This window comes from Lepidochelys kempii, chromosome 9 (genome assembly GCF_965140285.1).
Source record: "Lepidochelys kempii isolate rLepKem1 chromosome 9, rLepKem1.hap1, whole genome shotgun sequence".
Classification (NCBI taxonomy): Eukaryota; Metazoa; Chordata; order Testudines; family Cheloniidae; genus Lepidochelys; species Lepidochelys kempii.
The window spans coordinates 91,013,495-91,030,204 of record NC_136388.1 but is presented as its reverse complement, the minus strand read 5'-3'; the positions used below and the strand labels follow the sequence as shown (position 1 = coordinate 91,030,204).

General features: G+C 50.9%; 1 protein-coding gene across 3 annotated transcripts in view; it reads right to left on the bottom strand.

The window, feature by feature from the left end:
• The window catches only part of TBC1D8B (TBC1 domain family member 8B), a 67,552-nt gene extending 56,328 nt beyond the window's left edge, over positions 1-11,224 (bottom strand). For all 3 annotated transcript variants that reach the window (XR_012160613.2, XM_073358340.2, XM_073358341.2), the window contains exons 1-2: positions 11,015-11,224; positions 1,985-2,095 (exon numbers count right to left, since the gene is read on the bottom strand). Coding sequence is in view for 2 of the 3 variants with exons in the window: in XM_073358340.2 (XP_073214441.1) it covers positions 1,985-2,095; positions 11,015-11,141 (238 nt within the window). In the remaining variant the exon portion in view is untranslated. The remainder of the gene's footprint in view (positions 1-1,984; positions 2,096-11,014) is intronic.
• Between the last annotated feature and the right edge of the window lie 5,486 nt (positions 11,225-16,710).

The window sequence follows — 16,710 nt, the reverse complement described above, 5'->3', positions numbered from 1 at the left end:
TACCAAAGCAGTTTCATAAAACTAGAAAAACTGAGATGCACTTGAAAGCAGGGAATCTATCTGAAGCCACAATACAAATGCTGCACAGCAGAACCACCGAATACTGGGTCATAACTTGTTTCCTTATCCCACTATTGGAGCTACACGGGAAGGGACTGGGGTCGCATTACGTGTATTTGCCCAGCCCAAAGAGTCAGGGGTAGATTTTCAAAAGCATAAATACCAGTTTTGTACACAATTCCCATTGTACCTCTGAAAAGTCTTCCCACAGACCTTTCCCCCCAGGGGCTTACAACTAACAGACACAAACAAACCCAGGGCTGGGGCCAGGGATCTAACAATTGGGATCTAATGATTGGCACAGTTGTGTTTTATTTTGTTGATGGTTTTCTCCCTCCCCCCCCCACCCCACCCCCTTTTTAATTCAGAGTAGGGACAATTGAGGAAGAATAGCAGGAATGGAGGAGTCAGTACAAGTATGACAGTGACAGCTTGTCACCCTCCTAGATATGATAGCAGGGAGGGTTTTGTGGGGATCATGAAAGAGGTGAGTCTGAAGGAGGGATGTGAAGGAGGATGAGATAGCGTGCCTTTGAACATACTTGCCATTTTTACCTGTACTATACCTGAACAGTTTGTCAGAGTAGCTGCCTATTGAACATTACTGATATTTAGTTATGGAGGAGTTCTCCTATGTTAATCCAAAACTTATTGGAACAGGACAATTGGAAAGTGACTACTGTACTGCTTAAGCACCTGACATAGTTCCAGTGCCAACCCCACCCTAGGAAGAGATGAAGGCTGTGGCACCCATAACTCAGCTTCCATTGTCTCTATATGCTCCTGAGAAAGGCTGTTCCAAGTATGTTTGCATTGAAATAGAAACCTCAGCTATAACATCTATACACCCATAGAAGCCAATGGGAATCTGTCTATTGACTTCAGTGGGTGTTGGATCAGGCCCGAACACTATAAACTCTTTAGAATGTCAGTACTTGTATAGGTGTGTCTATTTGCCTAGGACTGTCTGTAACTAACTGTGTCAATACACTTGGATCTAAATGGTTTAAGGATAAACCGAATGAATGCTGAAACTGAGGTGAACATTAATTTTATTTAATCCACTAGCAGAAATCTGCTGCTGGCTAAACTCCTGCTACAAAACTCACCAGGAATAAGGGGACAGCTCCACATTATTTTCTCAATACTTTAGCTTTATAACCTGTTGGAGCCTTTTTAGCTGATTTATGCATTTTAGCTATTTTAAAACAAATAAAAGAACAAAGTACTGAAGGGAAAAAGTACATTAATATATTTTCTATAATACCAACAAAATTTAGCTCTTTCATGGTAATTAGTGAGTTTGTCAAAGGTTACATTGAAAAAAATTGCCTTCGTGCCTATAACCTTTTATATATGATGCTTTTTATCATGACATCTCAGAGATAAGAAGATCTCAATGTTGAAGTGAAGTGCTGTTTGTACAAACCTGTACTCATTATTTAATAAAAATAACTAAGAGTATAAGCCATGATTTATTAAATGCAAAATCTCTGGAACAAAATGAGACTCGGTATTTGCCATCATCTGTCTGCATGGAAGGTATGTATCTCCATTCTCTGTGATCCACAGACATTCTTAAATTAATAAAAAGGAAAAAAAATAGGCCACAGAAGCAAAAATCAAACACTTCATGCTGGACTTTTAAATGCCCAATCCTGCATGGTGCAGATTTTCTCCAACTTCCATTCAACTACTCAGCATTTTGCAGGGCCCTAAATGAGCAACTGCTGGCAGGTTTTCCATTTCCTCAATGTAGGTGAGCAGATTTACTGTTAAAACCTGATGGGGTTTGAGGGAGGAGAGAGAGAGAGAGAATGATCTTACCAGATGTTTATATGCGGTTCTTAGGTATATTGGCATTAGGGAAAAGATTTGCCACTTTTTAAAACTATTTAGCCTCTCAATAAAGAATCACACTTACCACATGCAATGGACCAGTAGATTTGAGAATCCGGTGTTTGATGCAGGATGCGAAATGGAGCCACCTTTGATGTAGAGTCCAAGACTGCATCTAGTGTCCCCATGAGAAGGCCTGTTGTATTTAAGACACAGTTTTAGACAGTTTATTAAGCAGAGTCAAAATTAGGATTTTGTATCATACATTCAGATTCTAATCCTGCATTCCTTACTCAGCATGGCTGAGTAACACACACTTCCACACCAAAAGTTTATCTTTTAGTGGCTATTAATTTTTCAAAATGATTCTGCTGCACTTCCTATCATGATAAAGCCTCCCAAAGAAAAATACAAAACAAGAGCAATTAAGGATCAGTAAGTAATTTATGTCAAGTAAACTAATCTTATCTTTCAAACTGTAATAGTTTTGTAGAATGTAATTGAGCAAACTCACATTTTCTGCTGTTGTAAACCAGCATTTGACAGTTTATACTCTCTACATTGAGAACTAAAATGCTAAATAGATAATGTTTATATTTGTTTGATGAGCTTTTGCTTATTGAATTATTCATAACACTGAGCTCGTTTTACACTTGACTTTGACAGAGCAGATGTTTTGATTGTTAATCTCTCTAGCTATTCTCCCAGTATCCTTGTTTTCGGTTATGATATATGGCACAAGGGTATATTTGCAAAGTCACCACTTGCAAAGACTGATGCAAGCACTCATCTTAAAAGGTTTCAGAGTAGCAGCCATGTTAGTCTGTATCCGCAAAAAGAAAAAGGAGTACTTGTGGCACCTTAGAGACTAACCAATTTATTTGAGCATAAGCTTTCGTGAGTTACAGCTCACTTCATCTTAAAACAGTAATTTTATGATATTCTGCTACAAAACAGCACTGCTCCAAATGCCAAAACATTCTCAATATTCACTACAAAGGCTAGCAACATTTCACTAGGTTTTAAGGTTCAAGAAACTAGTGTTGGGTTGATCTCAGTCATGTTATCAGTCCCCAAAACGAGCAGATACAGAAAACACATTATGAAGATCATCATCATAAAGGGGAAATACGGATGCAGGCATAAACTGGTTGAGGGGCAACCAAGTTTCAGCTCTTCAAAAAAAAACAAAAAAACAACCCTACAGTGACTCAAGCCAATGCCCAAAAATCACCTAATCTGAAACCACCATCAAATGAAGATTCTTTGGAAAGCATGGAGGTAAAAAGAGAAATGCAGCAGTTTCTCGTGATGGTCTAGGGTTAAATAATTGGATTGCTCCAGGGCAAACCTGCAGCTCATAGGAAGCCAGCAGACACTGGGTGGGGGAGGGGTTAGGTATGTCCTAGATTAGAGTCTAACCAATTTATTTGAGCATAAGCTTTCGTGAGCTACAGCTCACTTCATCGGATGCATCCGATGAAGTGAGCTGTAGCTCACAAAAGTTTATGCTCAAATAAATTGGTTAGTCTCTAAGGTGCCACAAGTACTCCTTTTCTTTTTGTCTAATCTAGGACATACCTAACCCCTCCCCCACACAGTGTCTGCTCGCTTCCTATGAGCCGCAGGTTTGCCCTGGAGCAATCCAATTATTTAACCCTAGACCATCATGAGAAACTGTTGCATTTCTCTTTTTACCTCCATGCTTTCCAAAGAATCTTCTTGATTTGATGATGGTTTCAGATTGGGTGTTTTTTGGGCATTGACTTGAGTCACTGTAAGGTTTTTTTTTTTTGGTTTTTTTTTTAAGAGCTGAAACTTGGTTGCCCCTCAGCCAGTTTATGTCTGCATCCGTAATTCCCCTTTATGATGATGATCTTCATAATGTGTTTTCTGTATCTGCTCATTTTGGGGACTGATAACATGACTGAGATCAACCCAACACTAGTTTCTTGAACCTTAAAACCTAGTGAAATGTTGCTAGCCTTTGTAGTGGATATTGAGAATGTTTTGGCATTTGGAGCAGTGCTGTTTTGTAGCAGAATATCATAAAATTAATGTTTTAAGATGAAGTGAGCTGTAACTCACGAAAGCTTATGCTCAAATAAATTGGTTAGTCTCTAAGGTGCCACAAGTACTCCTTTTCTTTTTGCGAATACAGACTAACAGGGCTATTACTCTGAAACACATTCTAGTTTCTCACAAACAAGGAGGGTCCATTTACATTTAAAAGGCATGTGTACCACAAACAAGCACAACATTAAAAACAATGTCTTTTACCTGCAGAAAATGTAGTGGCCAAAAGACAAATTATTTTTAAGAGTTGTCCTTGTGCTCATTAGTTAACTATAGTAATGCAATATTGATAATCATTTACTTAATGCTGCTATTTTTGTTCACTCCCTGACTTTGGACCAGACCAACCCCTAAACCGAAGAGAAGACAGGAAATCTAGCACAACAAAACCCCAAGACCAAGTAGGGCTCTGGGCACAATCATAACACAACTAAATAATGAGGAAGGGCAAGAGACATCTCACAGGCAAATGGAATAGCTTTTGCCCAACGCAAATTCAGCATCCAGAAGGATGCTCAAGTTTATTTCAGGGACTGGTTTAGCATCCGGCCAGCCGAGTATTCAGCTGAGGGGCAAAGGTGACTTAAAGTTGACCCCCAGCTGAACTGCAATGTGTGCTTCTCCACTGCAGCCAATTTAGGAGCATCTGTGCTGCAGAGTTCATCCCTTCTCTCTGTTTATTCTCCACTTGAAACTGTAATTCAGTGTCTGATGACAATTTTCCCAACAGTATATGCCATGATGTCACTAACAGAGGAGTGTAACTTCAGACAAGGAAATAAAAGCAGGTGAACCTCAAAAAACAAAGATTCCATTTCATGCAATTATCCCAAGCAAAGTATGAGGGGAGAGTAATACTTCAAAAACAAAATACACGACTAAAAAAGCAGAGTGGCCTAAAACATATTTTTTCCCCCAAAAAACATCCGCAAGAAACACTCTGCCTGCCAGCACTAGCTGCTGAAGCATCAACAAAAAGAAACAAGCTTTCCCAATAGCCTAAAATAAACATTGTCTGCAGTGTTGTTGTCGCTGTTTTGGTCCAAGGATATCAGAGAGACAAGGGGGGTCAGTAATATCTTTTGTTGCACCAACTTCTGTTGGTAAAAAGACAAGCTTTTTCGAGCTACACAGAGCTGAAGAAGAGCTCTGTGCGTCTCCAGCTTGTCTCTACAATTTTGCTCTCACTCAAGAACTCAAGATGCCATGTGAATGAATGCATGAGAAATCAAGGGACTTTTAAAGTTTCTGTGAAGTAACAGATAGAGAGAATAATTCTGATTTAAAAATAGTTTTAAATAACTCAATTAAAAATAGCACTTTACAACTTTGTAAGACCCTGTTTTCTCCAACCTTCAAACAGCAACAGCAACTGAATTTACTAAGTCCTGCTTTACATCAGACTTAGTTCAGTGCTCCTTATAATAGGAGTATTGGTATCATGTCATCTTCTGTTGAAACAGGTAATGAAACAGTGAGACGTATTTCTAAAAACTGCTTAGAAAATGTATCATAACCTACACTTTCATAACCTACACTATTATTATTTATATACTGCAGTGCCCAATATATTTACAGTTACATCATGTTTCAAGTATATTGGGCAATTCAAGTATAGTCTCAGGACTCAGGTTATAACCTATTATTTTCACGTTCATATTTTTTGCAAAAAATGTATTGCCACTGAACTTCATCTCAGCTCAGAGGTGATTTTAAGAGGGGAGCTTAAACAAACCCTTTCAGCTCCTTTGATTTATGTGAATGTAAAATAATAGCCACTTACTGTTTTCTGGAGCTTTCTTGTTCACATATTAGAAGCCAAAATCCTGGTGTATTTGGACTTATAAATACTTTAATTTACACAAATAAACCAACTGGTGAATCAGTCCGTCTACACTACTCCAAGTTAGGTATAAAAATCAGCTTTAAAAAACACTGACCTAATAGGCTTATATTCAAGTATTTGTGGTAAGAAGCTGGGATTGGAAGTTGTAAGAAGTTCTGCCTAAAACAAATAGGCAGGAAGACTAGTATTTGCTCCAGAATTAGTGAGTACGAGCAGCTTTACCAGCAGCTCCATTAGACAGAAGGTCTTGACTACAGCTTCAATTCTGAAGAGCATTTAAGCACCACAGATATCACAGGTCCTGCATCTCTCTCCTCCTGTTCAGCTAACATGCTATGGAACAAGGAAGATACTCTAGTCCTACAGAGTGCCACAGGAAGAGAGAGCCTCCAAGACTCCTGCAGAGTTTAAGAACTTCTGCAGGATCAAGGAAAACAACGAGGTCCCAGGAGAATACAGAGATGATTAGCTTTCCAGGACTAGAAAAGGTCTTGGTTGTGGCAGCTCTTTCTGACCCAGCAGAATTTAGGAGTTTTGCAGTCCTCCAGGGAGCTCTCTCTGCTGCTTGAAGATCTTTTAAATGCTGAGGGGCAGCTTGCAATGTTCTTAGTAGTGCAAATATTCTTAATGACCATCTCCAAAACAAACTATACCAACTTCTAAAACAGTACTGTAAGGGACAAGATCTCAGTGATCACTAATGAATAAAACAGACAAAGATTCTAGATCATGTCATTTTTGCAATAGCACCTTTTAGTAATCCCTCTGAGGACTTGCTCCAACATGCCTCACCAACCTCACACCCAGCCCCCTCACTCTGCTCCTCCTGCTTTGCCCCCCCCCCCGTTCCACAACACCTCCCATAACGCTCAACAGCTTGAAGTCACTTCCAAAGTGCTGGTGCTGCCCCCCATGTAGCTAGAGCAGAATACGTTGTCCGATGATTCAGGAAGTGAAAAACGCTATACCTTACTGGTCTTGTCCTGGTCAAGGTTTATATCTTTTGCACTCCTGTTTTTAAACATGCTTGAAAACAGAAAAAACTTAGCACTACAAAGACTAAATACTATGTACTCCTCAAGCAAAAGTGGTGCTGCCAGTCACACAAATATCTGCATTGAAAAACAGTATTTCCTTATAACTCCCAAGGCTAAATACTGCACAGATCATACAAGACCCTTATTAATGTAGTACGTTTTCATCCTATTTTCTACCACAGTTGGAAACTTGCTGCAAGCCAGACATTTGAAAGGTTCAGTCTAGTAAAACAGCAGTTGGTAAAATCCTTTCTACCATACATTCTGTTACTATACATTTAATACTGCAGCAGCATCCATCCATTGAAGTGTTGAAAAGCAGCCATCCCCCTATTACATACCAAATCACTCATCTCCTGTGCCCTGCCAATCATGCTAAAAAAAAAATTCCCAGTAAGATTAAGCAGCGATATCCAAGTACTTCTGAATAAGTCTAAGAGGAATTCTATCAAAGACACGTGCATTGTCACTGAAAAACATTGCCTTTCATTTCCACTAGATGATTACATTTTAAAACATAATTTTCTTTTGATGAAATCACTAGGGGTAAAATCCATGTTCACAGAGGGACAGGAGGACAACACTTCTCCAGCTCATGCAGATAAGTCCAGATCTGCAGCCACTCCTTCCATGTTTCTGGGGTTGTGGACTGTCCAGGAAAAAGAGACAGCAGGGTCACAATATGGATCAACAAGCCATGGCCCCTACAGAACAGGCTACAGCAGTAAGGACTACTACAGACTCAGGACTGCAGTAATGGCCATTAAATAGATCGACACTGAAGGAAAAAGATAATTCCTTTCCCCACCTCCAAGGAACCCCCTTTCTCCAAGCCTGGATGCTCAGGTTCTTAGACTCATATGAGACTCATGACTTAGTGTAGGGAGCAGGGAGGATTTGGTTCCAGAAATGTATATTATCCACATAATCTTTTTTTCTGATTATTCCATCTTGTCTAAGTACGTCAAGTTGAAAGGAAAGCAGCATCCACTTGAGACAGCCAAAGAAATTATATCAGCAAGTAAATCATTTTACCTCTTCATTGAATGACTGGTATTTTGTTACAGTGAGTTCTCTCATGTGACTACTGCAGGGATACTACTCTTCTAAATAAGGTCCTGCCTGCATTACAAGTACCACCATGTCTTTGTAACCAGGTCAGGACATTCTCATCTGACCCCAGTTACAAGAAACACTGCTGTATATACCTTGCAGCTTTGCTGCCATCACAACTGTGTTTTTGCATTCACATCTACCACTCTGACTAAATAGATCTGTTAACAGTGCGTTTTGGAAAAATCTGAGCTGCGATCCCACAATGCCTCTCCAGGGGACAGAACAGACAGAGGATGAGGACACAGACTGGCACCTGAAGCCCATAAGGCAATGCGTATCGATGTCCTACTGTGCATGGAACTATGAGGAAGGACAAACAGCCAAACAAGTTCCAAGGCATGCTGCATGATTAGGGGGAGGAAGGGGTCTCATCTAAGAAAGGTAAGGAAAAAGGGAAAGGAAAAGAGTGTTCACCGAACTGATTACATAAAGATAATCAAATACCCACACAGGCCTTTGGCTTCTCACCTACCACGGTTACTAAGCAAGTATTAACCATGATGCTTGTAGAAACAAACCATGATTTAGAGCCAACCATGTCACCAACTGGTTATAAACTTGTGCCCTGATCCTGTAATCAGACTCACGGGGGTCACATACACAAATTTGATTGTAGCACTGGGGTCCTGCTTAAAAGGTGTGGTCTAGAGGAGGCCAATAAGTGGAGCAAGACTGCACTCTGACCCAGGGAGATGTTCACTGTGTTTGATTAAGTATAGCTTTTAAGTGTACGGCACCCAGCAATATAAAGATCTAAAAACTAGACAAACAAACATAGCCAGTTATCTTAATTAACACCTTGAAAGTATATATTTTATAGCTATGAAAGCATATATAACTGCAAACTTCTATTTCATAGACCATCTCTTTCTAAACCTCATTATATAAAATGTTATTTTAAGAATATTCTGCAATTTTATCCTCTGGCCACTCAACAATGACATTTTTTTAAACAAGAGTTGCCACGATACTAATGGTGAAAGAGACAGGCATCAACTGTGTAATGCCACAAGGATTAGGAGAAGGACAGTAGGAATATATTTGGACATATGTCCTTCCATACTGATGAATACCATCAAGGACATGGAACTAATCACAGAGCTGTCACCTTCAGAAAAGACAAGGGCTCAGAACATACACTCGGACAACTATAAATAAATATACGTTATTTAGTGGAGAAAATTCATCTTTAAAAAAGTGAACTTTTAATTCTGGAGTCAGCTCTACATTTTGTAGCAATGAGATTTTTTTAAATAAAGAGCAGCATACAGAAAGATAATCTTCGGGCCAAGTGAGTGACACTGGGTAGGGCTTACTTTCATCTCCAAAGATGCCAGATTCAAAACAAGGATGAGAGAGGGGCCAATGCACACACATGATTTACCTTCCCTCGAAAAGCACTTAACTGCCCAGCAAAAGCAGCAGCTGCCACCACCTCTGCTCAAACCAGTCCTTCCCGGAAGAGTTGAGTTCATAATTAAACAACCAGTTTCAGAGTAGCAGCCGGGTTAGTCTGTATTCGCAAAAAGAAAAGGAGTACTTGTGGCACCTTAGAGACTAACCAATTTATTTGAGCATAAGCTTTCGTGAGCTACAGCTCACTTCATCCGATTAAACAACCAGACACTTTTACAGTGGCGTTTATGACCAGAATCACCCTTGATTCCTAAACCCAAACCTGCTTTTCTCTGTATTTCTTAGAAATCTGTTGCAGCCTTTTTGGAGGTTTATTGGGTTACTAATGATTCCTTTCATACGTCCTTTCTTCCCTGAAAATGACCTGTGTGCCCAACCCTACTGAAGTCTCCAACACAAGGATGGCATATCCAGACCCACCAACGTTCACTGTCTCACAGCTTGGATAGTGCATCTTTCCCCACCAGGATGGAGGATTCTACACTGGTTTTCAAGGAGATGATTAAACCCTCACGTGCACACTTCTAAAAATCTCTCTGTCATTCACAATGCCACAGCTGGAGACTGCCTTGTATAACCCAGAAAGGAGTGACTCGTCCAGAGCATCCTAGAACTAAACCCTCCCAGACATCCAGGACATTTCTTCTGGGAAGGGGAAGCAAAGAGAAGCCACAATTTAGTAAGGAGGGAATTCTCTGTTTGTACAGCACCTAGCGCAACGCACCTCTGCTCCATAACAGTAGCACCCAGGAGCCCCAGTTGAACAAACAGATAATAATGAGTAGAGATCAGATTTTAGAGCCTGAAATGTTTATAAAGTGAAGCTTGTTACGTTGAGGACAAAGACCTGTTATCCCCCACAGCCAGTCCAGAAGTGATGTGTGGGGGGGAGACAGGAGGGATCATGTACCCCTCCAATTTCTGCCAGGGTTTATATGCCCAGCCCTGAACCCTGCTGCACCAGAATCTTTAAATCAGAGGTTTTCAAACTGTGAGGCGAGCCCCCCTAGGGAGGTGCAGAGGAACACTGGAGATGGGGGGAAGCGGCGATGCCAGCTGGCTTGGGCTTTAGCCCTGCACGGCAGGGCTCGGGAGCGCCACCTCCACCCCACAATTCACCTGTTTTTGTATGGGGGTAGGGGGGAAACGCAACGCAAAAAATTGTAACTCAAAGGTGAGGGGCTCAGCTCAAAAAGTTTGAAAACTGCTGCTTTAAATTATGCCCCGCCCCCACTGTCAACAGTTACCCGTCGTCGCTGCCAGCCACCATCTCCTCTGCAGGTGACTCGCCAGCCCCGGCCTGCTACCCCTGGGCAGCAGCTGCCCTAGCAAGCTCCCCAGGAGAAGGGACCCAGACCTCGCACCCCAGCCAACCCTCCCAAGAGCTATGCCCGGGGCAGGCCGGTCAGCCCCCTCCCCTGGGCGTGCCCGCCTCTACCCCTGCCCCCGCGCTGCCCCCCGAGCAGCCCGCCCGCCCGCGGCGAACCAACCCCTCAGCCCATCCCCGCCCCACCGGGCTGGGGGGGCGGGGCTCCCAGGAGCAAACCGGGACAGGGGCGCCCCGCTTCCCCATCGCCCCGCCCCCCCGCGGCGGCCCCAGAGACGCCAGGGCCGGGCCGCTCACCTGCCAGCCCCCCGCCGTCCTCCCCGTAGCCTCGCCGCCGCTGCAGCACGAAGTAGCGGTTGGAGCGCTCCAGCACCCACAGCTTGAGGGCGCTCTTCAGCAGCACCTCCTCGGGCTTCAGCCACATCTCGCCGCCCGCCTCATGCCCCGCTCCGCTCCCACGTCCACAGCCCGCCGGCCAAGCTCCACCGAGCGGGGGGCGGCGCCAAGCCCGCCGGGAGATGTAGTTCGCTGGCGGCCGGCGGCGGCGGCCCGAGCTCCGCCCTGCACTACCAGCCCCAGCGGCCGGCGCGCCGCCGTGAGGTGGGCGGCTGCTGAGCGCCGCGCGGGGGCGGGGTCGTTTGCCGAGGGGTGGCCGCGGCGCCCGCCCACTGAGGGGGGCTCAGCTCGGCTCCCGCTCGTCGCGCGCGCTGTGTGACAGGGCGGCGGGGCGCCCCACGGCTGTCCGCAGCTGGGAGAGGTGCGGGCTTGGGGCCACGCACACCCCCAGCCTGTCCCCCCCCAGCCCCTACACACACACCCAGCCTGTCCCCCCAGCCCCAACACACACCCCCAGCCTGTCCCTGCCGCCCCAACGCACACACCCAGCCTGTCCCCCCAGCCCCAACACACACACCCCCAGCCTGTCCCCCCCCAGCCCCTACACACACACCCAGCCTGTCCCCCCCCAGCCCCTACACACACACCCAGCCTGTCCCCCCAGCCCCAACACACACCCCCAGCCTGTCCCTGCCGCCCCAACGCACACACCCAGCCTGTCCCCCCAGCCCCAACACACACACCCCCAGCCTGTCCCCCCCCAGCCCCTACACACACACCCAGCCTGTCCCCCCCCAGCACCTACAAACACACACCCCCAGCCTGTCCCCCCAGCCCCAACACACACACACACCCAGCCTGTCCCCCCAGCCCCAACACACACACCCCCAGCCTGTCCCTGCCGCCCCAACACACACACCCCCAGCCTGTCCCCCCAGCCCCAACGCACACACCCAGCCTGTCCCCCCAGCCCCAACACACACCCCCAGCCTGTCCCCCCCCAGCCCCTACACACACACACCCAGCCTGTCCCTGCCACCCCAACACACACCCCCAGCCTGTCCCCCCAGCCCCAACGCACACACCCAGCCTGTCCCCCCAGCCCCAACACACACCCCCAGCCTGTCCCCCCCCAGCCCCTACACACACACACCCAGCCTGTCCCTGCCACCCCAACACACACACCCCCAGCCTGTCCCCCCCCAGCCCCTACACACACACCCCCAGCCTGTCCCCCCCCAGCCCCTACACACACACCCAGCCTGTCCCCCCAGCCCCAACACACACACCCCCAGCCTGTCCCCCCCCAGCCCCTACACACACACCCAGCCTGTCCCCCCAGCCCCAACACACACCCCCAGCCTGTCCCTGCCGCCCCAACGCACACACCCAGCCTGTCCCCCCAGCCCCAACACACACACCCCCAGCCTGTCCCCCCCCAGCCCCTACACACACACCCAGCCTGTCCCCCCAGCCCCAACACACACACCCCCAGCCTGTCCCTGCCGCCCCAACACACACACCCCCAGCCTGTCCCCCCAGCCCCAACGCACACACCCAGCCTGTCCCCCCAGCCCCAACACACACCCCCAGCCTGTCCCCCCCCAGCCCCTACACACACACACCCAGCCTGTCCCTGCCACCCCAACACACACACCCCCAGCCTGTCCCCCCCCAGCCCCTACACACACACCCCCAGCCTGTCCCCCCCCAGCCCCTACACACACACCCAGCCTGTCCCCCCAGCCCCAACACACACACCCCCAGCCTGTCCCTGCCGCCCCAACACACACACCCCCAGCCTGTCCCCCCAGCCCCAACGCACACCCCCAGCCTGTCCCCCCAGCCCCAACGCACACACCCAGCCTGTCCCCCCAGCCCCAACACACACCCCCAGCCTGTCCCCCCCCAGCCCCTACACACACACACCCAGCCTGTCCCTGCCACCCCAACACACACACCCCCAGCCTGTCCCCCCCCAGCCCCTACACACACACCCCCAGCCTGTCCCCCCCCAGCCCCTACACACACACCCCCAGCCTGTCCCCCCCCAGCCCCTACACACACACCCCCAGCCTGTCCCTGCCGCCCCAACGCACACACACACCCAGCCTGTCCCCCCAGCCCCAACACACACACACACACACAACCTGTCCCCCCCAACCCCTACACACACACACACAGCCTGTCCCCCCCCAGCCCCTACACACACACCCCCAGCCCCTACACACACACCCCCAGCCTGTCCCTGCCACCCCAACACACACACCCAGCCTGTCCCTGCCGCCCCAACACACACACCCCCAGCCTGTCCCCCCCCAGCCCCTACACACACACCCCCAGCCCCTACACACACACCCCCAGCCCCTACACACACCCCCCCAGCCTGTCCTGCCACCCCAACACACACACACCCAGCCTGTCCCTGCCGCCCCAACACACACACACACACACAGCCTGTCCCCCCAGCCCCAACACACACACCCAGCCTGTCCCCCCAGCCCCAACACACACCCCCAGCCTGTCCCCCCCCAGCCCCTACACACACACACCCAGCCTGTCAGCCTGTCCCCCCCCAGCCCCTACACACACACACCCAGCCTGTCCCTGCCACCCCAACACACACACCCCCAGCCTGTCCCCCCCCAGCCCCTACACACACACCCCCAGCCTGTCCCCCCCCAGCCCCTACACACACACCCCCAGCCTGTCCCCCCCCAGCCCCTACACACACACCCCCAGCCTGTCCCCCCCCAGCCCCTACACACACACACCCAGCCTGTCCCCCCCAAGCCCCTACACACACACCCCCAGCCTGTCCCTGCCGCCCCAACGCACACACACACCCAGCCTGTCCCCCCAGCCCCAACACACACACACACACACAACCTGTCCCCCCCAACCCCTACACACACACACACAGCCTGTCCCCCCCCAGCCCCTACACACACACCCCCAGCCCCTACACACACACCCCCAGCCTGTCCCTGCCACCCCAACACACACACCCAGCCTGTCCCTGCCGCCCCAACACACACACCCCCAGCCTGTCCCCCCCCAGCCCCTACACACACACCCCCAGCCCCTACACACACACCCCCAGCCTGTCCTGCCACCCCAACACACACACACCCAGCCTGTCCCTGCCGCCCCAACACACACACACACACACAGCCTGTCCCCCCAGCCCCAACACACACACCCAGCCTGTCCCTGCCGCCCCAACACACACACACACCCAGCCTGTCCCTGCCGCCCCAACACACACACACCCAGCCTGTCCCTGCCACCCCAACACACACACACCCAGCCTGTCCCCCCAGCCCCAACACACACACCCAGCCTGTCCCTGCCGCCCCAACACACACACACACCCAGCCTGTCCCTGCCACCCCAACACACACACACACCCAGCCTGTCCCCCCAGCCCCAACACACACACACCCAGCCTGTCCCCCCAGCCCCAACACACACACCCAGCCTGTCCCTGCCACCCCAACACACACACACCCAGCCTGTCCCTGCCGCCCCAACACACACACACACCCCCAGCCTCTCCCCCCAGCCCCAACACACACACACACCCAGCCTGTCCCTGCCGCCCCAACACACACACACACACCCAGCCTGTCCCCCCAGCCCCAACACACACACCCAGCCTGTCCCTGCCGCCCCAACACACACACACACCCAGCCTGTCCCCCCAGCCCCAACACACACACCCCCAGCCTGTCCCCCCCCAGCCCCTACACACACACACCCAGCCTGTCCCCCCAGCCCCAACACACACACACACCCAGCCTGTCCCTGCCGCCCCAACACACACACACAGCCTGTCCCCCCAGCCCCAACACACACACCCAGCCTGTCCCTGCCGCCCCAACACACACACACACCCAGCCTGTCCCTGCCGCCCCAACACACACACACACACACAGCCTGTCCCCCCAGCCCCAACACACACACCCAGCCTGTCCCTGCCGCCCCAACACACACACACACCCAGCCTGTCCCTGCCACCCCAACACACACACACACCAGCCTGTCCCCCCAGCCCCAACACACACACCCAGCCTGTCCCCCCCCAGCCCCTACACACACACACCCAGCCTGTCCCTGCCACCCCAACACACACACCCAGCCTGTCCCTGCCGCCCCAACACACACACACACACACAGCCTGTCCCCCCAGCCCCAACACACACACCCAGCCTGTCCCTGCCGCCCCAACACACACACACACCCAGCCTGTCCCTGCCACCCCAACACACACACACAACCAGCCTGTCCCCCCAGCCCCAACACACACACACCCAGCCTGTCCCTGCCACCCCAACACACACACCCAGCCTGTCCCTGCCGCCCCAACACACACACACACAGCCTGTCCCCGCCACCCCAACACACACACACCCAGCCTGTCCCTGCCGCCCCAACACACACACACACCCAGCCTGTCCCTGCCGCCCCAACACACACACACAGCCTGTCCCCCCCCAGCCCCTACACACACACCCAGCCTGTCCCTGCCACTCCAACACACACACACACCCAGCCTGTCCCCCCAGCCCCAACACACACACACAGCCTGTCCCTGCCGCCCCAACACACACGCACCCAGCCTGTCCCCCCAGCCCCAACACACACACACCCAGCCTGTCCCTGCCGCCCCAACACACACGCACCCAGCCTGTCCCCCCAGCCCCAACACACACACACACCCAGCCTGTCCCTGCCGCCCCAACACACACGCACCCAGCCTGTCCCCCCAGCCCCAACACACACACACCCAGCCTGTCCCTGCCACCCCAACACACACACCCAGCCTGTCCCTGCCACCCCAACACACACACCCAGCCTGTCCCCCCAACCCCAACACACACACACCCAGCCTGTCCCCGCCACCCCAACACACACACACCCAGCCTGTCCCCCCAGCCCCAACACACACACCCAGCCTGTCCCTGCCGCCCCAACACACACACACACACACACACAGCCTGTCCCCCCAGCCCCAACACACACACACAGCCTGTCCCCCCAGCCCCAACACACACACACAGCCTGTCCCTGCCACTCCAACACACACACACACACAGCCTGTCCCCCCAGCCCCAACACACACACCCAGCCTGTCCCTGCCGCCCCAACACACACACACACCCAGCCTGTCCCTGCCACCCCAACACACACACACACCCAGCCTGTCCCTGCCGCCCCAACACACACACACAGCCTGTCCCTGCCACTCCAACACACACACACACACACACACAGCCTGTCCCTGCCACTCCAACACACACACACACACACACACAGCCTGTCCCCCCAGTCCCAACACACACACCCAGCCTGTCCCTGCCGCCCCAACACACACACACCCAGCCTGTCCCTGCCGCCCCAACACACACACACACACACCCCCAGCCTGTCCCTGCCACTCCAACACACACACACACACACCCCCAGCCTGTCCCCCCAGCCCCAACACACACACCCAGCCTGTCCCTGCCGCCCCAACACACACACACAGCCTGTCCCTGCCACTCCAACACACACACACACACACACAGCCTGTCCCTGCCACTCCAACACACACACACCCCCAGCCTGTCCCCCCAGCCCCAACACACACACCCAGCCTGTCCCTGCCGCCC